At 36.9% G+C, this 27,285-nt stretch overlaps 1 protein-coding gene across 4 annotated transcripts in view; it reads left to right on the top strand.

Moving 5' to 3' along the window:
* Window positions 1-27,285, top strand: part of CEP350 (centrosomal protein 350) — a 197,690-nt gene that overhangs the window by 129,326 nt on the left and 41,079 nt on the right. For all 4 annotated transcript variants that reach the window (XM_064276564.1, XM_064276565.1, XM_010590972.3 and 1 more), the window contains 3 exons: window positions 10,802-11,001; window positions 24,969-25,180; window positions 27,134-27,278. In XM_064276564.1, the coding sequence (XP_064132634.1) occupies window positions 10,802-11,001; window positions 24,969-25,180; window positions 27,134-27,278 (557 nt within the window). The remainder of the gene's footprint in view (window positions 1-10,801; window positions 11,002-24,968; window positions 25,181-27,133; window positions 27,279-27,285) is intronic.

Below are 27,285 nucleotides of genomic sequence, written 5' to 3'. Positions count from 1 at the left end.
TCAACCTTCCCCAGGCCGAGGAGCTTCTCAGGTGCAGGGACCCCGTGTCCAAAGGACACGCTCTGCTCCTGGTGCTGCTTTCTTGGTGGTATGAGGTCCCCAACTCTCTCTGCTTGCTTTCCTTTCCTTTCCTTTCATTTTATCTCTTGAGAGAGAAAAGGTGGTGCAGGCAACACCCCAGGGAAACTCCCTTTACCTTAGATCAGGGAGGCGACCTGAGTAAGGGTGGTGTTACAGTCTCACCCTAGTCCTCTCAACATAAAATTTTAGTCACAAAATGGAGGACAACCATACAGTACTGAGAATCATGGCCTAACCAAGTTGATACACACATTTTGGGGGGACATAATTCAATCCATGACAGTCAGTTACACTGCCATTCTTCTAAAACATTTCTAATTATTATTTTTTAAAGGCTTTTTAAAAGAAAGTTACTCCTACTTACATGTACCTCAGTTGTACATCAGCTTTGACCACATAAAATGACATTTATATGATAGCTTACTCTTTTGGGTTTACATTTAATTAAATACGATTATGAAGTAGCTGCTGGTAGGTCCTATCTTTGACTTTGTAACCTCTACCTCCATATCTAGCTTCCTTGAAATTCACTAAATATGGAAAAGAGGCCTGTTTAAAAATTTTTGTTGACTGCTATTTTTTAAAGTTAGAAATTTGAACTACAGATTAAACTTAGGTTGTGTCTTGATATCCTTTTACAGTGTACCACACATCAAATTTAATAATGCCCTAAATTGATAATGTGACACCAAACTATGACTTAATTAGTTTCTGTCAAGCAGTATAAGTCAAATCCTTATTTTCTATGGGTGCAGTGATATACATTGGCATTTCATTGCTAGAGAGCCATTTCATAACATAAAAATTCTGAAACTGACTATGAAAAAAAATTTTTTAAGTAACAAAAAAATATAAGGGGATAAAACCAAATACTGCTATGTAAATATTCCTTTTTGATGATTTCCGTGAGTTAAACTAGTTAAGGCTAAAGTATAACTTTCACACTTAATTATAACTTTTAATAAAAGAAAGGAGAATATATTAATCATAGGTGCATATACAATAATAGTTTATTGAAGTTTAGACTAAAGATGTTGTCGTCTTTTCCTGATAAAATTTTCCAGTAGCCAGCATAGGCATGCTCTATTGCTCTGGGGATCTTTGTATTCAGAATTAGGATAAACTCTTGTAAATTTTTATCACTGATTTGTCACTTAAATCTGCCTCCAAATGTCTCTGTGTGGTAAATGTTGGGAGCAAGACAGCTTCGGGAATGTTTTCTTCATTGGTCCCTTGCCCTTCTATTTCAGTGAAATCTTCATTGCCAGGCTCTCTGAATAATATTCGAATAGTTTAACCAAATTTGTGGAAGAAACTGTTAATCCTAGTCTGTTTGTGAGGTCAATCAGTTAGTGTGGTACTTATGTCTGGTTTGGTAAAAAAGCTTTAAAAATCCTAACAAATTCAAGGTTAGATTTACTGATTTTGTTCCAAATTTTGTTAATTATTTTTGCAGTACCCAAAATATTGAAAAACCTAGAATTTTTATATTACTGGTCTGCCATTCCTTGTCAGCAGTAAGCCTTTGAGAAGTTTGACAGAGACGCTAGACCTTGAAACATTGAGTGACTCCATGATTTATTGCTTGAATCAGTGCAGTTGTATTTGGGATAGGAATGAGGTTATGGCCAGTGGTGGCGAAAAAGGAAAAAATTAATGTTTGGATGATGGTGCTGAAACTTGAGGAGGAATTGGAGCATTTTCCAAAATTAGCAATGCTTTAAAAAGGAAGGTTATTGTTAGTGAAATAAGTTTTGACCTTCGGAACAAACTAGTTGCTGTTTGGTGCTGTCAAATCAGTTCTGACTAATAGCAACCCTGTGTACAGCAGAATGAAACACTGCCTGGACCTTCGCCGTCCTCACAGTGCTTGAGTCCATTGTTGCAGCCACTGTGTCAATCCATCTCGTCGAGGGTCATCTTCTTTTTCACTGACCCTCCACTTTACCAAGCATGGTGTCCTTCTCCAGGGACTGATCCCTCCTGTGATAAATGTCCAAAGTATGTGAGACGGAACCTTGCCATCTCTGCTTCTAAGGAGCATGCTGGTTGTACTTCTTCCAAGACAGATTTGTGTGAAAACTAGTCCTTAAATACTGTTTAGATCACCATAGCTTTAGAATTTGATCTTCTTGAATGGTGTTGGAGTGTCAGCTCAAAAAACAAAGAACGAATTAATTTTATAGTCATTTGCTACAGCAGACACCTTATTACAACAGAATTATTTGGGCTTTTGCTACTTTGTGTGCTATAGATTTGCAAAGACATTCACTTCCAAGAGATTCTTATTTATTGATACAAAACACCTGTTGAAGAGTAGTCACCCTTCTCAGTAGGTCTCGCTAACTTTTGGGGAAAATCTTCATTGTGTATTATTTCTTACTGTTATCCTCTGAACTCTGATTTTATGACAGGTATTTTTCTAAGGTAATCAAACCATTCTTGGCTACAGTGAAACATTTCTACTTTTGTTTTTCCCTGAGACAACAATGCCTTTGTTAAAATTTATATTTGAAATCTGTGACTCTGGTAGATCTCTTTATTGAATTGACATTTTATAAATAATTTCCATTTCTCAGTGTAGTGGAAAGCAAAAAAATTGTCAAAATGTGAAAACGTAGTAAAAATGAAAATATGGTTTCAAAAGACTTGCAGTCCTTAGTCTCTTTTGTTATTATTGGTAAATAAAATCTGAGTCTTGTTTGTTACAATGAGAGGCAGTATTTACAGTATTAGTGGGTTATCTGTAACGGTGAAACAGATTTCCATGGAAGAGACATCATGCAGTCGGCTCTTCCTGTTATTTTGCCAATTCCATTTCAAGGAAATTCTCTTTATTTTAAATGTTGCATTACTAAAGTAGGAGACAGTGGTTTCATTTGTTAGTAGTAGCTTGCTCTTCCATGTTATTTATTAATTATACATTTATTCCCTCAGCAATTATTTGTTGAGAATTTTGTGACTGTTCTAGATTCTGGGGGATACAAAGATAAATCAAACATAAACCCCACCCTCAAAGAGTTTATTACAGTTTAGGGGAAAAAGAACAAAGTGGCAGGTTCCTTAAGTATATACCGTATTTTTATGCAAATAATGCGTGCCTTCTACGCTTGTTTGCCAACCAGGCCCCCCCGCCCCCGCCCCGAGGTATTTTCCACAAGAGCTCTATGCTATGTTTTTTTTCAGCAACATGTAAAAAAAAATGGCATAGCGGTGCTTATGAAAATACCTGGTTGTTGGGAGGGAAGGGCGCTGCTGGCAAGGCATGCATTATTTGCATAAAAATACAGTTTAGGTCAATTGCTAAGGAGGTTTAGAAGAGACAAATTTTTACTGACAGGTATATTAAGAAAATTTTCATGAATGAGTGTTTAGAGTTAAATATAACTCTAGCATATATATTTTTCTAGCATAAGAAAAAACAAAACAGATCATATATACACCTACTCCTCACTTATTAACTATCTTGTTATCCTACATTTCGCATTTATGACAATAGTAAATAACCTACTGTCCAGCTACTTAGTGCATGAACAAGGTGGCGGGCATGGCAGCAGTGGCTGCAGAGCGTGCTTCCTTCCCTTGAGGAGGGTCCCTGGCCAGCCTCAGGGAAGCTGGACGTGCTGGCGGGGGCACTGCAACCAGCTGCTCCATTGGGCTGACCTCCTCCATGGCTGCAGCCTCTGGGCAGACATGCAGGCAGCACCGAGCTAGTGGGCACCTATTCTGGGTTCCCAGCTCCTAGGTGGCCTGAGATCCTGCAGTTCAAAATTGCTATGGGGTAGGAAAGGAGGAAAGAAAGAGGCATTAGAGAGGGTGTTTGGAAGAAATGCGCACAGGTTTAATGACATCCCAAAGTGAGCTGAACTAGGCCTGAAGCCTCCGCTTTGGTGGTTCTGGGTGCGCTGCCAGGTTCCCAGCACCCTTGCAGGAAGCCCAGAGCCTCGATGACTTGCCAGGCCTAGTGGGCAGAACAGGCTCCAGGATTGTGAATGCAGGGCTTACAGGGTGGAAGTGGAGCCCTGGAAGCAGTTTTCGCAAGGAAAGCTGTGACCCAGAATAGGAGGAAGGCAAAGTAGTTAAACTGTGGCTCTCCAGTCACACAGCCCAGCTTTATCTAGCTTCCTCCTCCACAGAGGGAATAACCCATTGGACTCATCACAGTGATGAGCACATCAGTAAATCTTAGCAGTTATTTTTTCTATGATATTTTCTAAATTTAAAAAATCGTAGAATGGATGGTCTGAAAACAGAAAAAAATAAAATCCTCCATTTTCACATAATGACCTGGTCTTTGGAACCTAACCATGTTGATAAGCGAGGAGTATGTATAGTCATTTTTTTGTTTGGTCATTGCAGATGAAGATAGCATAGAAAAATGAAGCCTACAATCACAAAACATTTTAAATATCCCTTTTACTCCTCCCAGTTTGTTTGGAAATTGTTAAAGGAGCAAAATTAACTTATTTTTAGATAATCAAAAGTGTTAACCAGGTAAATATTTTTGTTCTGTAAAAAAATACTTTATCCTGTTGTCTGATCAATCTGCTGAGACTGTCAATCTGCTAAATTTAAAAGATTAAAGAATTTACAAGAGAAGACTTTTGATAAACCATTAAAGGCATCATAGAATTATTTTAAATAATTTGTTAAATATCATTGCCTTAAATTAGAGCTTTAATTTTCTTGGAGAAGACTAAGTGTAGTAGCTGAATAAATTCTGATAGTCTGTGTTTTTATTTTCCATACTTCCTACTTCAAGAATAATGATATTTTATTTATATATATGCAAGTAATTAGACAATTTTAAGTAATAGAATAGGTTTTACTATAGAGAAAGAAAACTAAACTGCTTTTTCTTTTAGGCCAATACTAGTCATATCCTCATTACCTCTTTGATTATCATTAAAGATGCGTAAGGACGTGAAAGAATTAATCCATTTTAAGATGTAAAGCACTATACTCCATTTTCACTTATAACAATATAGAATCAAAGAATTTTAAGCCCAGGAGGAATTTTTAAATGATTTGAGATATTAGGTTTTTATTTGTTTTGTTTAATGTATGTTTCAAAATTAAAGAATTTTAGAGCTGGAAGCTTCATTTTAAATTTAGATCATAATTTTCCGTTTTAAGTTATAGTATGGTTTTATAATCTGTTGAAACAATTCACAATTATATTTGCTCAGTGGAAAGAATGTGTTGAGGTATTTAAAAAAAAAAGAGGTGCTTGAATTGAGGAAGAAAGAATTATAAAATGTTAGAACTAGAAGGACTCTTAGAGAATTCATCTGGCAAAGTCCCTTTGTTTTACATGAAGAAGTTGAGGCCCACAAACATATATAACTTGCCTCAGATCACACACATAGCAGAATGGCAAAGCTAGAACTAGAACCCTGCTCTTTGGACTTCAGCTCCAATTTTTCACTACCATAGTACCCTGTAGGGTAAACCAAAGTCTAGAATATACATCCTGGTGGCATAACGGAGACTTTTATGAACATCTCTTGAGGCTTGTTCTGTTAAAGTTAGTTTAGTTAGCATATCTGCTTTCAACCTAACAATTTTTTTTTTTTAACTGCACTGATGATGACTGTTGTCTTCAATATAAACTGAGTTTTCTAAATTAGTATTTTTTGAAACTGGAAAAGTACTAGATGGCTGATTAGTGGAGTTGAATAGCAACATAGCACAAGTGTAGAGTGTGAACGTGTGATTTTAAAAGTGAATTAAGGAGTGCCTTCTGAGAATGACAGCATGAACAGATCAGTCTAAGATTCTGACCCCCTAACCCCACCCCGTGAGCACTAAGAAACCTGTAATCTCTGTAAAAACTCTAAAAGGTGTGCAGAGAATTGTGGCAACTAACTGCAGCTGAAACAAGAAAATGGTAACTTTTAAATGGTAGGAAATTTTTTTTCCTACTGTCTCTGTCCCTCCCTCTTACGGTATGGCAGTAATGGAAGCTGGTGCAGCAGAGGCGGACTATAGTTCACACCCTCAGTCCCTGACTCTGGAGACTTACTGGTGGACTGTTCAGTGTGTTTGTTCTGATCCATGTGGGAGCTGCCTGAAGGAGGGAAGTGTAGTTTTGGCCTGTATTGGAGCTCACACTGGGTGAGTGAATGAGCAGTGAGCAAGGACTGAAGGCTGTGACACATGAGAATTTCTTGCAGAAATTAGTTCATTTGAGAGCATCATGTACATGGGGGAATTGAAGAAGCCACACACATGCCCAAAGCAAACGCATTGTAATAATCCGATGCCCTGGAATCAACAAAAAGTTACAGGTCACACAAAGAAATTGGAAATGGTGGCCCATTCGAAAAAACAAGACAAAAGAAGGTAGTGGACAAAATAGAAGACTTTAAAACAACAGTATTAAACTTGTTCAAAGGACTTAAATAAAAAAAAAAAGAACTAAAGGAAATTAGGAAAATGATACATGAATAAAACAAGAGTATCAATAGATAAGCAATATAAAAAGGAACCAAACAATTACTGGAAATGAAAAATACAGTAAGTGAAAGGAAAAATTCAGTGGAAGGACTGAACAGCACATTTGAACTGGCAGAAGAAAGAATCAGGATAGGAATAGGATAAGCAATTGAAATTACTGAGTCTGAAGAGGAAAAAGAAAAAAGAATCAAGAAAGCTGAGCAAAACCTAATAGAATTATAGGATACCATCAAACAAACCAATATACACACCTTCCATACATGAAAGGAGAAGAGGAAAAAAGGACAGAAAGAATATTTAAAGAAATAATGGCACATGACAAAATCTGGCACCCTTTCATGACAAAAACATTCAACAAACTAGGAATAGAAGGGAAATTCCTCAATATGATAAAGGGCACCTATGAAAAGCCCATAGCTGTTATCATACTGAATGGAGAAAAACTGAGAGCTTCCTCTGTAAGATCAGGAACAAGGCGAGGATGCCTGTTCTCACCACTATTATTCAATATTGTACTGGAAGTCCTAGCCAAAGCAGTTAGGCAAAGAAATAAAAGGTACCCAAATTGGAAAGGAAGAAATAAAACTACCTGAATTCGCAGATGGTATGATCATGATCCTATCTATGTATAGAAATTCCCAAGGAATCTGCAAGAAAGCTATTAGAGCTCATAAACGAATTCAGCAAAGTTGCAGGGTACAAGGTCCACACACAAAAATCAGTCGGGTTTCTATATACTAGCAGTGAGCATCCTGAGGGAATAAACAAGTCCATTTACAATGGAATCTAAAATAATAAAATATCTAGGAATAAGTTTAACAGAAAGACTTGCACACTTGAAAACTATAAAACATTGCTGAAAGAATTTAAAGAAGACCTAAAGAATCCGAAATACATTTCATGTTCATGGATTGGAAGATTTAATATTGTTAAGGTGTCAGTACTGCCCAAACAATCTATACCTTCAGTGCAATCTCTATAAATTTCCAACAGCCTTCTTTGCAGAAATGGAAAAGCCAGTCCTCAAATTTATATGGAATTGTAAGGGACCCGCATTACAAAGCAATCTTGAAAAAGAAGAAAATTTGTCACTCACAAATTTTGTTTATACTTCACTTGTGCAACATCTTGACGGATATTAACTATATGTGAAGTACTGCTTTCTCTTATCACAACTTTATTTTGTTCACCTTTTAAAGAACATCCTTTATATCTAGAATACTTTTAATTAAATAAGAAATGTATGTTTCTGGGAGGAAGTCCTAAGTTTAAGGTTATGCTTAAAACTTTTTTACACTAATTTTGTAAACTATTTAATTTCATTTTCTATTAACCATCAGATCCCTGGTGGCACAGTGGTTAAGAGCTTGTCTGCTAACCAAAAGGTTGGCAGTTCAAACCCTTGGAAACGCTGTGGGGCAGTTCTACTCTGTCTTACAGTGTCATTTTGTGTCAGAATTGATTTGACAACAATAGGTTTTCCCATTTCTAAACTAGAGCTTTTGAATATGCTTAATCTTTATGAATGAAAAATACATTTTGAATATTTGCTGTAATAGAGAAAATTATTGCCCTCTATATTGAGCACGACCCCCCAAAATAAAGTTGTATATTTTAAAGTTTATTTCATATGTTCCAATATTATTTTACTTTTTATACTAGGTGGTGCATGCATTTAGCAGTTACATACTTAAGAGGGTGGGTGATCTTTGAATGTTATGAATAGTTTTTTTTTTTTAACCTTTTGCCAAGTACATTTGTTTTTTTACATAATATTTTGATAATTGGCATCAAAATAAGTTTATTGAATATTCGTAAAGAATGACAAGATTGTATTGTTTTACTAAAATTTGGCAAAAGTGTTTTTCCTTGAACTTCAGTGCAGAAAATCAAGGCAATCCAGATATGAGTGTGTATGTATGTGTGTTTGTGTAAATAAATGCAGGGGAAGTATAATACTAAGTTATATGTGTGAAAATAGACTTGGAAATAGTATGCTATTTTAAGACATGTGTAGGCAATATTGTACATGCTTTTTTAAATCCAAATGAATGGCTGGATTTATACCTAGATTTTCTCACTTCTGTGACATACTGATTATTCCTTGCCCTTCCAAGGCAGTAAATGTTGCCTTGATATGTAAGTTACTGTTGTGTGCATGTGAACAGGAGCATGCTCTGTCAAAGAGAATTAACCTTTTCAAATTATTACTAGACTGACTTATTCTTTCACATATGTAATGATCTATGTACTATTACAAAAGAGGAGAATTTTGTTTTTTTCTACTTTTGTAGCTTTATTTAACATACAGAATTTTCTTCTTACCTTAATAACTGAGCTGTCCACGGCATGTTTTTTTTCACTGACTACATTTATTGGAACTAGCTCACTTTATTCTTAATTATGCATTCTGATAGTTTATACAGTGGGTACTATATTTCGATATGATTATTTAAATGTACCTTTGTTAAATATAAAGGAAGTCACCTCTGGTAGGTCCTGTTAGCATTAAGTTTTTTGTTGTAGACATGAACAAAATACTTTTATTACAGATTAATTTTTTAAATTATTTTATTATTTCCAAGTTGGATTGTGGTGGTAAAGTAAGGAAGGAAAATGTCGAGCTTTTTTATTTCAGGCTTATAGTTATAATAACCACTTGCTCAGGATTGCATATGTATGCAGAGTTGCTGATATACTAGCTTCATGGCCATAATTGTTGTACTCCATGTTAAAGGTTATGGGAAAACTTATTTAGCCCCAAACTGTACTTCTCATTATTTTATGTACAGGCAGGTAAATTTTTCTGAAAATATAGACGGTGGTTAGCAACATCTGAGAAGAAAGGCATGTTTATTCAGAAATCACTGGCAGTATCTATAAAAGTACGTGTTTTATGTATCACACAGAATATAACACTTGCTTGAACTGAGCAGCCAATAATGTTATTCAGGAAGCATTTTGAAAGTTCTTCATGCAGATCTTATGCTTTCCCTTTCTCATTCTTTCTGCCTCTTGATCTCTTGGTTTTAAAATCTTCCTCCTTATTTTGTAGACACTGCTCTCCTGTTCACTACTTCTTCTCTGTTTTTACGTCTCATCACTGGGCCTCTCTCAGTGTCTGTTTTCCCAACCTTCATCCCAAATTCCAGCTGTATATCTACAACCAGTTGGTCAGGTAACTGCACCGTTTTTCAGTGCACTCTTTGATAGAGCATGCTCTGTTCTTTTTGTTTGTTTTGCTTTTCTTCTTCCCTTTTTTTTTTTTCTTTTTTAACAGCCTGGAGGCGTCTTGTCAAATGTCCCGTAGACTTTTCTCTGGTTTCCACGTTAATTTGACATTCTGACTACTCAAGAAGTGGAGTGACAGTTTTTGTGCTTTTTATGAAGTGTTTGTTGGATATGTCAATACATTTTTGTTGATTAACCACCACTGTAGATCTAACAGAAATAGATCTAACAGAAAGAATATGAGCAGCCCACCTTTTATTTAACTTTGTCATTTACATTTGAGGAGAATTCAATAGTAACCTTTTAACTACTCAAATAACATTTCTTGAATCAGTAACTTCTAATCCTTTGAGCTAAGACATGATAAAAACCAAGAACCCAGAGCTAGGGTTAAGTTGAGAAATTTGGTGAATACTTTCACTCAAGTAAATAAAAAGTTATGTTTGACTGCATCAGGCATCTGACTGTGGTGCTCAGTGTTCCCTCCATGAAAAAAGATAGATTCTTATCTTGCATTCCATCTATTAAGTAATGGGAACCAAACTCACTAGACCTGAAGCAAAGCCAGAATGAACTTAAAAGTAAAAGAGGGACATGAACATGTTTTTTGTTTGTTCTGTTTGCTTGTTTGTTGTAGGGGGCTTGGGGTTTGTTTTTGTTGTTGTTTTTGGTCTTTGTTGTTTTGGGCTTGTTCTCTGGTCAGAGCCTTCAGAACAAATTCCTTACACCTTCTTTTATGAAATGAATTACATATGAAAGATGAATATCTAAGTCATGGCTGTCCAGATATTCTGAAGATATTTTTTTCCTTTGCTAATCCTATAAACCATTACAATTAAAAAAGAAATTATTTCAGTTTCTGAATAAGTTGACTCATCAAATCTTCTGTTATCTCAAACTTTTTCCAGAGAGAGGAGTGGTGTGAATGTTCTGTTTGCACAGCTTGTCGATCGGGTCGTGAGTGGTACCGCTCTCAGTGATCTCTGCCTGTAAGCGTGTTCTCTCACTGTTCCTCATGGTGTGGCCACAGGTTTCTGACAAAGCGAGAGCAAAGACTAATGCAGCGGCGACGGCATGCAGAGGAGCTACTGGAGTGGAAGCGACGTTTAGATGCAGAGGAAGCAGAGATTCGTCAAATGGAAAAACAAGCTTTGGCTGCCTGGGACAAAGAATTAATAAAAGCTAAAACCCCTAAGAAAGAACTGGAAGACCAGAGAACAGAACAGAAAGGTAATAAATACTGACTCTGTTCAAAATATAAACTAAAGCCTAAAATATCTGAAAGATGTATTTCATTATTTTTAAAAATGTGAATGATTAAGGAGGAAAAAGGCAGAACAACTACAAATGCTGTGGAAATTAGAAAGATAAGAGAATATTGTGAACAACTTTATGCCTGTATATTTGAGAGCTTAGGTGAAATGGGTAAATTTCTTTAAAAGTACAGCTTTACCAAAGCTCACTCAGTAAGAAATAGAGGACCTTACTAGTCCCTTGACCACTAAAGGAATTGTACCCCAGTAGCCAAGAGTCTTTTTCAAAGACTCCTCTGGCTTCACCAGCACAACAGACATTCAAGGAAAAGAAATCCGGTCTTAGAATTCTTTACTTTTCTGTAGAATGGAAAAAGAGAAGGCATTCCTTTACCCATTTTATGAGGCTAGCATTTAACTTCGATACTAAATCCAGAAAAGGACAGTACTAAAAAAGAAGAGGCCAATCTTATTTATCCTAAATAAAATATTAGTACACCAAGTCCAATACTAAAAAATCTAATACTTCATGACCAAGTGGGATTTAGCATACATTAGGGTGGGTTTTTAGAAAATTTTAAAAATGACAGCCATACACAGATCAAAGAAGAAAAATCACATGATCATCTCGATGGATTCCAAAAAGGCATTTAGTAAAATTTTTTTAAGAATTGTGATAAAACCTCATATTGAAGTATGAATAGAAGGAAATTTACTTGATGAAAAACCAAAAATCCAAACCTGCAATAGAGATTATACTTAATGATAACACAAAGAATATGTAACAGAGATCATACGCAGTTATCTAGTGCTGCTATAACAGAAATACCACAAGTGGATGGCTTTAAGGATCCAAAATATATTTTCTAACAGTTTAGGAGGCTAGAAGTTTGAATTCAGGACACTAGCTCTAGGAGGAAACTCTGCCTGTGTTGGCCTTGGAGGAAGAACCTTGTCTCAACTTCTATAGCCCTGGTGTTCCTCGTTTCCTTGGTGATCTTCACATGACATCTGTCTTCCCCAGCTTCCTTGTTTTTGTGTCTGTGCTTCTCCGCATAACTCAGAAGTGATTATGTTTAAGGTACACCCTACACAGATAAGGCCTTGTTAACAGGACAAAGAACCCCTTCCCCACCTCCATGAGATTACATTTACCTCTCCCCCGCCTCAATAAGATTACATCTACAGGGATGAGGGTTAGGATTCCAACACATATTTTTGGGGAAATCAATTCAGTACATAACAATACCTAATGATAAAACCAGACCTACTACAGAGATCATACTTAATGATAAAACATAGAAAGCTTTCCCTTTGAGTTTGGGGAAATAAGAGAAGCAATGCCCATTTTCACCTCTCCTGTTAACACATTGAATGTAGATTCTAGACAGTTCAGTAAGGCTAGAAAAAGAAACAAGAGTTACAAGGAATGAAAAGAAGAAGCAAAATTCTCGTTACTTTTTTTACAGTTGATGAGGCAGTGCACATAGAAAATCCAGAATCTACGTGTCAGTTATTAGAATTAATGAGTGAATTTAGCTAGGTTGCTGGATATGAAATCCATAAACAAAAATCAATTACAGGTCTATAAACCAACAAAATGTTGTTTAGAAAAATCTAATTTTTAAAAAAGATATCATTTGTAACAGAAACACAAATTATGAAGTAACTAGGAATAAAATTAACAAAAAAAATGTACAGGATCTCTAATGGAGAAAATTTTAGAATTTTACTGGGAGACATTAAAGAAGACCAAAATAACTGGAGAGCTATTCCATATCCACAGATAGATTCATAAAGATGTTAATTCTCCCTGAACTGAGCAGTAGATTCAAGACAGTTTAAACCAGAAACCCAGCAAAGTTTATTTGTAGGTTTTGACAAGCTCATTTTAACTTATAAAAGAGGAAAGGACCAAAAATAGCAAAGACACTTCTGAAGAAACCACAAAATTAAGGAACTTACTTTACAAGCTAGCAAAACTTCTGAAGTTTTATGTAGTAATTAAAACAGTATGATGTTTCCACAGAGGTAGACACATAGACTAAGGGAACAGATGGCCCAGAAAAAGACCTGTGCAGTTATAGAAGCTGACTTATGACAAACAGGTAACTGCAAATCACTGGAGAAGAAAAGCTTTCCAATAAAGGTTTGTGGGAGGGAAAAATGAAGTTGGATCCCTACTTGACAATATAAAAAGATCTCTTCCAAGGGGATAAATGTGAAAATCAAAACTGTAAAACTTTTGGAAGACAATTATGACACCAAGGAAAGGAAACAATTTCTTCGAAGTGTTATTTATACAAAGTAAAAATCACAAAGGAAAAGATTGATAAATTTGGCTTTGATAGATATTTGTTCATTATTACACCATAAAGTTAAACAACAGAGAAGATATTCCAGCACATGTGACTGACTAAAGAAATAGTATTAAGAGTATATAAGCAACTTTCATGTATCAGTAATAAGACAATTGCATAAAAAAGAAAGGCAAAAGAACTGGCACTTCACAAATAAAGAACTCAAATGTCCAGTAAACCAAAAACCTGTTGCTGTTGAGTTGATTCTAACTCATGGCAACTCTGTGCGTCAAAGTAGAACTGTCCTCCATAATGTTTTTAACGCCTATAATCTGAGGGAAGTAGATCATCAGGCCTTTCTTCCGTGGCACTGTCTGGTGGATTCAAACCTCCAACCTTTCAATTAGTAGCCAAGTGCAAACTGTTTGCACCACCCAGGAACCTTAAAGGGCCAATAAGCACATGAAAAGATGTTCAACTTCATTAGTAATCAGGGCATAAAAACCATAAAAATACAGCATTACATACCTGTACACCTGCTCTGCACTTATCAGCTGTCTCATTATCCAACATTTCGCATTTACGTCAATACTAAAAAATCTACTATCCAGCTATTTTGCACATTAATGATGTACATCTGTCAGTAACAAATGCCAATATGAGAAGTGAAACTAATGCTATGATGGACCATGATTCTCCGTGGCTTGGCAGTTACATAATGTGACATGGCCGTTATGTAATGATGTAGTCATCCATTATTTTGTGATCTGATGTGGTCATCCTCCATTTTTGCATAACACTGATTTTCACCTAACAACCTGGTCTTTGGAACCTAACCATATTGATAAGTGAGGAGTGAATGTATATGTTTCCTAGGGCTGCCATGACAAATTACCACAAACTCGGTGGCTTAAAACAACAGAAATTTATTCTCTCACAATTCTGGAAGCCAGAAGTCCAAAATCAAGATGTTGGCAGGGCTGTACTCCCTCCTAGGGGTCGATCTGTTCCTTGCTTCTTCCAGCTTCTGGTGCTACCAGCATTCTTGTGTCTGCATAACTCCAGTCTCTGCCTCTGTCTTCACGTGGCCTTCTCCTCTGTGTCTCTTTGTCTCTTATAGGGACACTTGTCATTGGTTTTAGGGCTCATCCAGATATCCAGGATGATGTCATCATGAGAGCCTTAATAACATCTTCAAAGATTCTTTTTTCAAATAAGACCACATTCACAGGTTCTTGGTGTTAAAACATGTACATCTTTTTGCATTAAACCCTCTACAATACGCATAAAACCTTTTGGTATGTAAGTGGAACAAAAAAACTTCCAGTGTAAGTGTAAATTGTTAAATCTAGCTTAGAAAACATTTCGACAGTAAAATAATAAAATAAATAATAAAAGTGAAGATACACATATCCTTCAGTTCAGCAGTTCCATTCCCAGTTCCATATCCTAGAGCAGTGGTTCATAAACTGTGGTTTGTGAAACCAGGGCAGGCAGGTATCTGAGCCTTTCCGGGGGTCTAGAAGGTCAAAATTATTTTTATAATGATACTAACATGTTATTTGCGTTTTCCACTATGTTGACATTGTACTGATTGTGCAAAAGCAATGGTGGATAAAACCGCTGGTGTCTTTACATGAATCAAGGCAGTTGCTCCAGACTATTCGTAGTTATTTTATTCCTCACCACTGTACTCATAGTAAAAACATGCCAGTTTTATTTAAGAATGTCCTTGAGTAAGCGGTAAAAAATACTAATTTTAATAAATCTCAACCTTTGAATACGTATCTTATTTAATATTTTTTGTGACTAATAAATATACATAAAATACTTGCATATGCCAAGACACGATGGTTGTCTTAAAGAAAAGCACTTATGTGATTGCTTGAGTTGCAAGTTGAACTAGCCTTTTTTTTTTTAGAGAACACTATTTTTAACTAAGTTATTAACTGATAAGCTATGGTTATTCAGACTTGGGTATTTGGCACATGGTTTCTGAAAAACAAATGAAGTAATCCTGACTCTTCAAGGAAAACAACCGACAGTATTTGTTGCCAGTGATAAAATTAAAGATTTCAAGTGAGTATTAGGATTTGGGAAATGTTGTATACCCCACCATGAGCTTGACAGCTTCCTAATACTTAAGAGACTTTTCTGATATGATGGGTGGTGGTATTAATGAAAAGTGATCTTTTCATGTTGTAGGATGAGAGTTGTCAACATTTGGCTGATCAACATAATTCAGTGAACCAGTATTTTCCAAATGACCAATACGTGATGATACAAAATTTTGCATGGTTGAAAGATCGATTCAGAATACAAGGTGTGGGCCAATGGATTTTAATGTAACGGGTTATGAAAATTTCATTGAGATGATTTCAGATTTCACAGTACAGCCAACCTTTAAAAAACTACCACTTGTCAAGGTTTAGTGTAGTGTCAAAAAAGAATAACCACAATTTTCTGTAAAGATTTTTAGAGTACGTCTTCCTTTTCTAACTGTGTATCTTAGTGAGGCTGTATATTAGTTTCCTAGGGTTGCTGTAACAAATTACTGCAAATTAGGTAGCTTAAAAAATAGAAATTTATTCTTTCATGGTTCTGGAGACCAGAAGTCTGAAATCAAGGTATTGGCAGGGTTTGGGGCTCAGAGAGAGAATCTGTTCCATGTCCCTCCTAGCTTCTGGTGGTTACAGGCAATCTTTGGCATTCCTTGGCTTATAGATGCATCTTTCTGAAGTCGTCTTCCATTATCACATGGCATTCTGCCCGTGTGTCTGTGTCTCACATGCCCTTCTTACAAGGACACCAGTCATTGGATTTAGGGCTCACCCTAATCCAATATATGACCCTATCTTAACTATGTCTGCAGAGACCCTATTTCCAAACACAGTCACAGTCACAAGTACTCAGGGTTAGGAATTCAACGTATCTTTGTGAAGGATGTATATCAACCCACAGCAGGCTAGGTTTTCTGCATATACTTCAACCAAAGCAAGGTACCACCACAGACTGAATGCAGAAGTGAATATGAGAATCCAGCTATCTTCTGTTATGCCAGATATTGAGAATATTTATAAAAATGTAAAACAGTTTCTCTCCTTTCACTGAACTTCTTTTAATTGATGTAACTATTTAAAATTTTTTAGTATTATTTATGTTAAGATGTAGTAGGTTTATTGTAATTTTTTGGTTTTAATTTCTATTATGTTAAATATTGGTAGATAGAACCACATAAATTCTTCAGAGCCCTCAGTTACGTTTAAGAGTATAAAGGAGTCCTAAGATCAAAAAGTTTGACAACTGCCGTCATAGAGCAGTGTTTTTCATATTGTAGGTTGTGACCCGTTAGAGGAGTTTGAAATCAATTTTCTGGGTTGCAGTCAGCATTCTTTAACGTTGAAACAGAACAGAAAATGTCCTGTGTCACGCATAGTAATGGTAAATATTATGGTGAAGGTAAAAAAAAACTCTGAAAACCACTTAGTTACCTAATGCTGCTATAATACAAATATGCAAGTGGGTGGCTTAAAGGTCAGAAGTTTATTTTCTCACACTGCTGAAGGTGAAAACTCCAAGTCAGGGCCTCGGCCATGTTGATTCCTTCCTTGTCAGTAGCCCCTGGTATTCTTTGGTTCTATAACTTGTACATGATCCTCACATTGTGTCTGTCTTGCTGTGTGTGTATACACGCATGTGCATGTGCGTATGTGTCTCTCTGCTCCTCTTTATGTAGGTTTAGATCCACATTGCACTGGCATCACTTCAATTGATTGATCATGTTACATTAGATTGCATTGTGGAAGGTGGTTACATTATATTAGATTGCATTATGGAAGAGGATTACATTACATCCATAGATATAGGATTAGGATTCCAACCCATATTTTGAGGGGACAGAATTCAAGCCATACCATGCTGCACCTTGGCCCCCCCAAAATTCATTCCTTCTCATGTACAGAGCACATTCAGCCTCTCACATTATCCCCAAAAGTCTTAACCCATGCAGTACCAACTCTAAGTCCAAACTCTCATCTTTTTTTTTTTTAATTTTTATTATGCTTTAAGTGAAAGTTTACAAATCAAGTCAGTCTCTCATATAAAAATTTATGTACACCTTGCTATATACTCCTAGTTGCTTTCCCCCCAATGAGACAGAGCACTCCTCTGTCCACTCTGTCTTTTCATGTCCATTCCGCCAGCTTCTGACCCCCTCCGCTCTCTCGTCTCCCCTCCAGACAGGAGATGCCCACATAGTCTCATGTGTGTACTTGATCCAAGAAGCTCTCTCTTCACCAGTATCATTTTCTGTTCATACTCCAGTCCAATCCCTGTCTGAAGAGTTGGCTTGGGGAATGGTTCCTGTCTTGGGCTAAAGAAGGTCTGGGGACCATGACCTCTGGGGTCCTTCTAGTCTCAAGTCAGACCATTAAGTCTGGTCTTTTTATGAGAATCTGGGGTCTGCATCCCGCTGCTCAGCTGTTCTCTCGGGAGTTCTCTGTTGTGTTCCCTGTCAGGGCAGTCATCAGTTGTAACCAGGCACCATCTCGTTCTTCTGGTCTCAGGCTGATGTAGCTTCTGGTTTATGTGGCCCTTTCTGTCTCTTGGGCTCATAATTACCTTGTGTCTTCGGTGGTCTTCATTCTCCTTTGCTCCAGGTGCGTTGAGACTAATTGATGCATCTTAGATGGCAGCTTGCTAGCTTGCAGGGCTCTCTTTGACAGTGACCCTGCTCCCTCAGCTTTGGGCAGTCCCATTTCCCTAATTCACCTGAGTGGTGACCCCACGCCCTCAGTTTCAAGTGGTTTTGTTCTCCTGGCCCATAGACACAGCAGGCCCACCCCTTCAACTTTGGGTGGCCCACCCTTTGAAACCTAGGAGGAGGCAACTCCACCCTTGGTCCTTCCAACAGTTATACTAATGTCTGAACTGCGCCCAGGGTGGTGCCTGCCTGCCGTTTTTTGGAGGACAGTGGATGTTTGCAGTCAAGTAGCTCCATTGTCCTGTTTCCTGCCTGTAGAATTCCAGAAGGAGTACAGCTTTCCTTCATTTCATCCTGTCTTTGTCCCTTGCAGTCTAAGGTGACAGGATTTCTGTTGTGGTGGTTTCTTAGATTCCTCAGTCACAGGCCTAATCTCTTAAGCAAAAGATTGCGTAGCCATGCCTTTAGTAAAAGTTCCAGGGGACTTAGTTTGTATAATATAATTATCTAAATCCTTAAGTTCTGGTTTCATTTTGCACAGTTCATTTTTAAGTCCATCTCTTTCCTCCCGCGTTTTACTATAAGTGGCAAGGAGAAACCACACAATTGCTTTAAGATCTTGCTTAGAAATCCCCTCAGCCAGATATCCAAGTTCATCGCTTCCGAGTTCTATCTTCCAGCAAACGTTTGAACATAATTCAGACAAGCTCTTTGCCACTGCATAAAAAGCATTGCCCTTCCTCTGTTGTCCGGTCACATGTTCATCATCATGTCCTTTTAAAGCCTCACCAGAAGCAAATTCAACGTCCACATTTCTAGCAACATTCTGTTCCTGATGATAGAATCTTACCCCATAGCTCTCGTTTTTTTCTGAGCCCTCGTCAGAATCACCCTTAATATTCATAATTCTATCAGCAGTCTCTTCAAGGCAATCTAGGGCCTTACTATCAAGATCGTCAAATTTCCTCCAGCCTATGCCTATTTTCCGATTGCAAAACCACTTCTACGTTTTGTATTTATAAAATGTAGTGTTGCTATAATACAAATACCACAAGTGGGTGGCTTTAAAAAATGGAAATTATTTTCTCATACTTCTGGAGGTTTTGAAAGTCCAAAACGGAGTTTCAGCACGTTGACACTTTCCTGGTTGGTAGCCTCACATGTTTCTTCGTCCATTGGCTTGCAGACAATCCTTACATGGTTTGTGTCTTCGTGTGTGTGTGTGTGTGTGTGTGTGTGTGTGCACACATGCCTCTTTATATAACTCAGAAGTGATTAAGTTTAGGATTCACCCTATGATACTGGTATGACCTGAACTGGTTGTTGACATTACACTAGATTGCATTGTGGGAGTTGATTGTATTACATTACATTATATGTATAGGTATAGGAGTTACCATCCCAACACGTATTTTGAGGGGCACAATTCAGTCCATTAACCACTGCTGTAGAGAAACTCTTACATATAAATACCAAGAGGCATAGATGACGTTGTTTGTAGCAGCAGTATTTGAAATACCAAAAGAAAAATGGAAAGCAGCCAAATGTGCATCAGTAGGAGAATGGATAAATAAATTGTGGTATCTTCACATTTTATATCATGCTCAATGAATATGAAAAAATTACAACTATATAAATCAATATAAAAACTGCAAAACAAATCTTGGAAGACTGCAAGAAGTTTGATTACCTTTATAAAAAATTTAAAAGTGCAAAACTAAATGACATATTATTTAACTGTACATGCCAACCGACAACTAACCGACCTGCTGTCATTGAGTTAGTTCATACTCATGACAACCCCATGTGTTCCAGAGTGGAACTGTGCTCCGTAGGGTTTTCATGTCAGTGACCTTCAGAAGCAGATCGCCAAGCCTTTCATTCTGTGATACCATACACGCGAAGTGATACATTAAGAAAACCAGTGACACAATAGATTGAATTCACCTCTTCCTCTTTTCCTCAACAAATTTATCCCTTGGCGTTTTTCCCAAGTAAACAAATCTGTTATTTCTTAAAGAAAGTCAGTGGGAAAAATACGTGTTAAAAACTTCATTTTATAGGCAACTATGTTTGTTTGATGTTAGAACATACATGTTCTAAAAACTAAATACAATACCTATAAATTGTAAAAATTAGCATAATAAAAAATGATCTGAGATTATACAATAATTGTTCTTTCGTGATTGACATTTTACTCAGTATAATGTCTTCTAGCTCCATCCGTTATGTGGCATGTATCAAGATTTCATTTCTTCTGCTGGCTGAGTAGTATTCCATTGTATGTGTGTACAGCGTTTATCTGTTGATTGGCATTTAGTTTTTTCCATCTTTTGGCTATTGTGAATAGTGCTATAATGAATATTGGTGTACAACTCTGAGTCTCTGCTTTCAAGTCTTTTGGGTATATACCTAGGAGTGGAATTGCTGAGTAATATGGTAGTTTAATATTTTTAGTATCTTGAGGAGCCCCCAGACTGTTTTCCACAATGGCTGTGCCATTTTGCAGTCTCACCAGAAATGGGTAAGGGTTCCAATGTCCCCCCATTCTTGCCAACATCTGTTTTCTTTTTTTTGTAATCTAAATTTATCTCTCTCTGATGGCTGATAACACTGAGTATCTTTTCATGTGTTTGGTGGCCATTTGCATGTCCTCTTCGGTGAAAGGACAAATTTCGTATAACCCCACTTATATAAAAAGTCAAGAAAAGGCAAATGTATAGAAAACAAAGTTTATTAGTAGTTACTAGGGGCAGGAGGGAGGGGGGAAGGAGGGAAGAAAAGGGGAGGGGATTAACAGCGATAGAAATATCGCATTGATAAAGGGTAGAGTTGCACAGCTGATTATCGTTAATTAGTGTCAATAAGTTATACACGTGTAAAAAGCTGAATTGGCAAAAGTTATATGATAGATGTTGTTATGAATTGAATTATGTCCCCCCAGAAATATATGTTGTAAATCCTAACCTCTGTGCCTGTGGTTATAATCCCATTTGGGAATGGGTTGCCTTTATTATTAATTAGTGTAGGGTGTGTTTTGTGTCAATCTCTTTTGAGATAGAAAGGAAATTAAATAAGCAAGCAAACAGAGATGGGGGGAAGAGAGATGCCAAGCCAAATGAAGATCACCCAGGAGCAGAAGCTCAAGAGACAAGAACCTTCCTCCAGAACTGACAGAGAAAGCCTTACCCTAGAGCTGGCACCCTGAATTCAAACTTCTAGCCTCCAATATCAAAAAGAACTGGTCCATGTTCAGCCATTTCAGGAGGTAGCATATGATCAGGAACCGACAGTACTGAAGAAAGAGGTTCAAGCTGTACTGAAGGCATTGGTGAAAAACAAGGCTCCAGGAATTGAAAGAATACCAGTTAAGATATTTCAACAAGCGGATGCAGTGCTGGAAGTGCTCGCTCGTCTATGCCAAGAAATTTGCAAGACCTGGCCAGCCAACTGGAAGAGATCCAAGAAAGGTAATCCAACAGAATGTGGAAATTACAGAATATCATTGATATCACACAAAAGTAAAATTTTGCTGAAGATCATTGAAAAGTGGCTGTAGCAGTACATTGACAGGGAACTGCCAGAAATGCAAGCTAGATTCAAAAGAGGACGTGGAACCAGGGATATCATTGCTGATGTCAGATGGATCCTGGCAGAAAGCAGAGAATACCAGAAATATGTTTACCTGTGTTTTATTGACTATGCAAAGTCATTCGACTGCATGGATCATAAAAAATTATAGGTAGCGTTAAGAAGAATGGAAATCCTGGAGCACTTAATTGTACATAGGAACCTGTACATAGATAAGGAAGCAGTCGTTCAAGTAGGTTTAAAGTCAGGAAGGGTTTGTGTCAGGGTTGTATCCTTTTACCATACTTACTGTATGTATGCTGAGCAAATAATCCAAGAAACTCCACTGTATGAAGAAGAATGTGGTGTCTGGATTGGAGGAAGACTCATTAACAACCTGTGTTATGCAAATGACACAGATCGCTTGCTGTAAGTGAAGAGGACTTGAAGCACTTACTGATGAAGATCAAACACCACAACCTTCAATATGGATTACACCTCAACATAAAGAAAACAAAAATCTTCACAACTAGACCACTAAGCAACATCATGATAAACGAAGAACAGATTGACGTGTCAAGGATTTCATTTTACTTGGATCCACAATCAGGACCCGTGGAAGCAGCAGTCAAGAAATCAGACAAATTGCATTGGGCAGATCTGCTGCAAAAGACCTCTTCAAAGTGTTAAAAAGTAAAGATATCGCCTTGAAGACTTAAGGTGGCCTGACCCAAGCCTTGGTGTTCTCAATTGCCTCATATGCATGTGAAAGCTGGACAATGAATAAGGAAGACCGAAGAAGCACTGACACCTTTGAATTGCGGTGTTGGTGAAGAATATTGAATATACCATGGACTGCCCAAAGAATGAACAAATCTGTCTGGGAAGAAGTACAACCAGGATGCTCCTTAGAAGCAAGGATGGCAAGGCTACATCTCACATACTTTGGACATGTTATCAGGAAGGATCAGTCTCTGGAGAAGGACATCGTGCTTGATAAAGTAGTGGGTCAGAGAACACAGTGGCTGCAACATTGCGCTCAAGCATAACAATGACTGTGAGGATGGCGCAGAACCAGGCAATGTTTTGTTCTCTTGAATGTAGGGTCTCTATGAATTGGAACTGACTTGCTGGCACCTAACAATAACAAAAACAAACTGTGAGAAAATTAATTTCTGTTTGTTAAAGCCACCCATTTGTGGTATTTCTATTATACCAGCACTAGATAACTAAGATATACTTACAAAAAAAAAAAAAGTAGCTGCTGAGGCTGCTTATGTACAACCAAAAACATTGTGGGATTTGGTTCCTTGGTGTGGAGGTTTAAGGTCATAGTTTCATGGGACAGTCCAGTTATGTGGCGTAAATATTTAGTGCCTCTCTTCTATTTCCTAGTTTGTTGCATAGTGCCTGGGATCTTAAAAGCTTGCAAGGGGCCATCCAAGGCACAACAGTTGGTCTCTATTTGCCTGGAGCAACACAGGAAGGAGAGTCAGGAATTGTAGGAGGATATGGAATGTGTGGCTCTAATTCGCCTCCATGAACAACTGCCTCCTTTGCCATGAGACCAGAACTGAATGGTGCCTGGCTACCATTACTGAACATTTTGATCAAAGATTCTAGAGAAGAATCCTAATCAAAAGGAAAAAAATTGCAGAACAGAATTTCAAATTCTCATGGACACCAGACTTCCTGGAGCCGTGTAGGTTAAATGAACCCCTGAAACTATTGCCCTGAGATGATCTCTAAACTTTAAACAAAAAATATATTCTGAAGTCTTCTTAAAATCAAACAATCGTTTAGCTTAAGTAGTAAAAAAATGTCTGCCCTGAGCATTATGCTCTTTTAAGATCTATATGAAATCAAACTGATAGCAGCAACTCAAAAGATTAGATAGGAACCTTAGGAGGCAGTAAATTTATGTTAATATGGGAGGAACAACTCAGAAAAAGCAGGTGAGAATGGTTGAACAATTCAAAGAATGTAATCAGTGTCACTAAATGGTACTTGTAGGAACTGTTGAGTTGGTATATGTTTTACTCTGTATATTCTCAACAACAAAAATTTTTTTTTAATTATCTATAATTTCTCTTTATTCCTAAATAGAATTCACAAACCACAATTTTCATTGTATCTATTTATTGTGAAGTATCGCATTTATGCTAAAGAGTACGTAAAACATGAAGTTAAGTTTAAATAATAAAATGATCACCCTAGGTGCGTAGCACAAGTCCCTAGGTGGCACAGTTTGCGCTTGACTGCTAACCGAAAGGTTGGCAGTTTGAACGTACCCAGTGGTACCACAGAAGAAGTGTCCTGGCAATCTGTTTTCATTAAGATCACAGCCAAGAAAAACCCTATCAAGTAATTCTACTCTAACACATGGGGTCACCATGAGTCTGATTGACTCGATGGCAACCAACAATAACAGGTACCTTATCACTCTGCTTATGAATATTGCCAAAATCTTTGAAAGCCTGGTGTACACCTCTCCTAATGCTTTCTCCAGGGCAAACCATCAGCCTATATTTACATATTACCTTGTAGCATATTTGATACCATAATAATACGTTATTTAGTTTTGCATATATTTTGAAATTATACTATGTGTATTTCTCTATTAGATATTTTGATATATACAGCTCTAGTTCATTTGTCTTTATTGCTGGTAGCATTCCATTGTGTAAATATACCACAGTTTATCCATTTTATGAAAGGCTACAGCCTTGAAAACCCTGTGGAGGAGTTCTACTCTGCGCACGCAGGGTTGCCATGAGTCGGAATTGACAGCAGCTACAACAACAATAACAACTGTGAACATGCACATGTCTCCTGCTGAATGCATGTAAGATTTCTTTAGCATGTATACCTAAAAGTGGAACTGCTAGGTCATAGAGTATGTTTATGAATTTTTTCCAGGTAATGCTATGTTTTCTTCCAAAATGGTTGAACCAATTTCCTCTCCTAAAGAATATATGAGTTATACTGTACATCCTCACAAACATTTAGATTGTCATTCATTATCATTGCTGATGATGTATTACAGATATCTTCTCCCAATTTGTGTCAGCCAAAATCCTTAGAGTAACAGACTTTATAGTGAATATAATTTGTAAAGTGATGTGATAAACTATTATCTCAATGCAACCTGATACCAAAAAAACCAAACCAAACCTAGTGCCGTCGAGTCGATTCCGACTCATAGTGACCCTATAGGACAGAGTAGAACTGCCCCATAGGGTTTCCAAGGAGCGCCTGGTGGAATGCAACCTGATATTATGCTAAAAAACAAATGTAAAGTGTAACAGTTGAGCTTTTTCATTGGCTTAGATTTTGTAATTTTTTTGTTATTGTTTCCCCCTCCCATTCTAGAAACAGCCAGTGAAGAGGAATCTCCAGTACCTTCCTACTCTCGTCTAAACAGTGGAAGCTCTGTTCCCGAAGAATTGGGCAGCCCTGCTGTTGAATATTTACCGTCTGAGCCTATAGTTCAAGAGCAGCTGGGGAGCCCGGATCACAGTGTACTTACTGAAGATATGGTTTTTTCACAGGAACTGGAATCATCTACCTCTCCTAGTAAACATGTAGGTTAATGTATGTTTATGTTTTATGTTAAAACTTCTTTAGAAATACCCTGTCTAAAAGGTATATTATTAACAGTTGTATTATTGCTATAATGATAGTGGTGACTATCACCCATACTTGTAGCATGCAGGAAATAACATTTAAATAGAAATAAGGCCTTTCATTGACTCATAAGGATTTATAAACATGAATTACAGCTTTAGTGACAGTTATAAAATTATATGCCATCAATATTAAGGGTATAGGAACTTTCTAAAGTCTTTAATACAGATAGTTTGCGGGTACAACACAAGTTCGTATTGAAATCTATGTTTCTTGTATAACAGAAACAATAAAACCTTAAGTCATATACCACTGTGACCTTAATATAGTTAATAACCAGTCTGTATGTAATTCATAAGGAATTCTGGTGGTGCAGTGGTTAAAGTGCTAGGCTGCTAACCAAAAGCTCCCCAGTTAGATCCACCAGCTGCTCTGCGGAGAAAGATATGGCAGTCTGTTTTTGTAAAGATTACAGCCTACTCTATCCTATAGGCTTACTATGAGTTCGAACCTACTCAGTGGCAGTGGGTTTGACTTGATTTGGTTCTGTAATTCATAATCAGAATAAAATCAATGGTTTTATCTCTTTAACACAGGTCTGAAATGGTTGTTATTAGCATAATGAGGTTTTCTACATTGTCCTTAATTCTGTGTTTCATAGAAAAGAAACCAGCTGGTAAAAACTTTTAAATTTGATTTGGTAGAGTAAATCAAGGAATTAGTGTAACAGTATTAAATATTAAGTGAACACTTTTTAACATAAAACATTGTTAATGTTTTATGTTAAAAAAAAGAAAGCATTTGCCTAAATTCAGAATAGAATATTCTCTATTCCATTTTTAAGTGGAAATGAAAAAATCAACTGCATTTCCCCTAATGAAAAATCAGATTTCTGTGTGTTATAGCACCTGAAACATTGGGGGAGAGAACATTTTTTATCCACCACAAAGAGCTTTTTTTTTTTTTAATCCTTGTGCACATACTTGAAGATAGTGTATTTAGATTGCAGTGTTTTTAGACTTCTAATTAAACTATCTTAGTGATTTCTTATTTCTTATCCAATAATGATAAGCTTGTTGCAGTCTAATTTACTTGTAGCATGATTCCTACCAGAAATTTACAACCAAGCTGTATGTTGAATTGCTTTTGGTCACAATCTTATTCATTTGTCATTTACTATAAATCAATTAGATTCTACCCAGCATCATTACTAAGGTTCAGGATAAGCAAAAGCTGATTACTAAAAGTTTGCTTTTTTTTCCTCACAAGGAAATGTATCAAAGAAATCAAAACTAGTATATCTTAAAGTGGTTTTTTTTTTTTTTATGTAACAAGTGCCAGGTCATATGCTGAATACATGAATTTTCTCCTCTAAGATAGATACTGTTATAGTCCCTACTCTGAAAAATTAAGTAGGCTAGGAAACATGACCAAAGTCCCAGGGATAGGAAGTGATGGTAGCCAGGAGTCAAATCAGGCATTCTGATTTCCACTTGATATTAGGGTAGACAATTTGTACTTCTTAACAATCTCTTGTGGGCAGTTGTCTTATGCAGTATTTCCTTCCTCCCTTCTTTCCTTCGTCCCTTCCTCTCTTCCTTTTTTCTTTCATAAAAGTATCCATGTGTAATATTTCAAAAGCTAAAAGAATAAGGGGATAAATATCACTTACACTTCTAGTTTTATTATAAACATCTTAGCATTCTTTCTTATAACTTTTTGTGTGTGTGTCTTTCAAAAAAAATTAAGGTCTTATTCTCTAATTTATGAACTATTTTTTCATTTTTTAAGTCATAAAAAAGTCATAGGGTTGTTAAAAACTCTTTGTAAATTATATCTTTAACTGGCTAATATCTTGAATTTCAAGTAGAATTTTACAGCAGTTCTCATTTGATTTTCTGTTTGAACAGTCGCCTCCCAAAAGTTGCACATCTGTATCAAAGCAGGAGTCTAGCAAAGGAAGTCATAGGACTGGAGGACAATATCGTCTACCTGTCAAGTCCCATCAACACTGTTATAGTTGGTCAGATGAGTCACTGTCTGTGACACAGTCAGGTAAGAC

Source organism: Loxodonta africana, chromosome 25, assembly GCF_030014295.1.
Source record: "Loxodonta africana isolate mLoxAfr1 chromosome 25, mLoxAfr1.hap2, whole genome shotgun sequence".
Classification (NCBI taxonomy): domain Eukaryota; kingdom Metazoa; phylum Chordata; class Mammalia; order Proboscidea; family Elephantidae; genus Loxodonta; species Loxodonta africana.
This window is presented reverse-complemented; position numbering and strand designations above follow the sequence as displayed.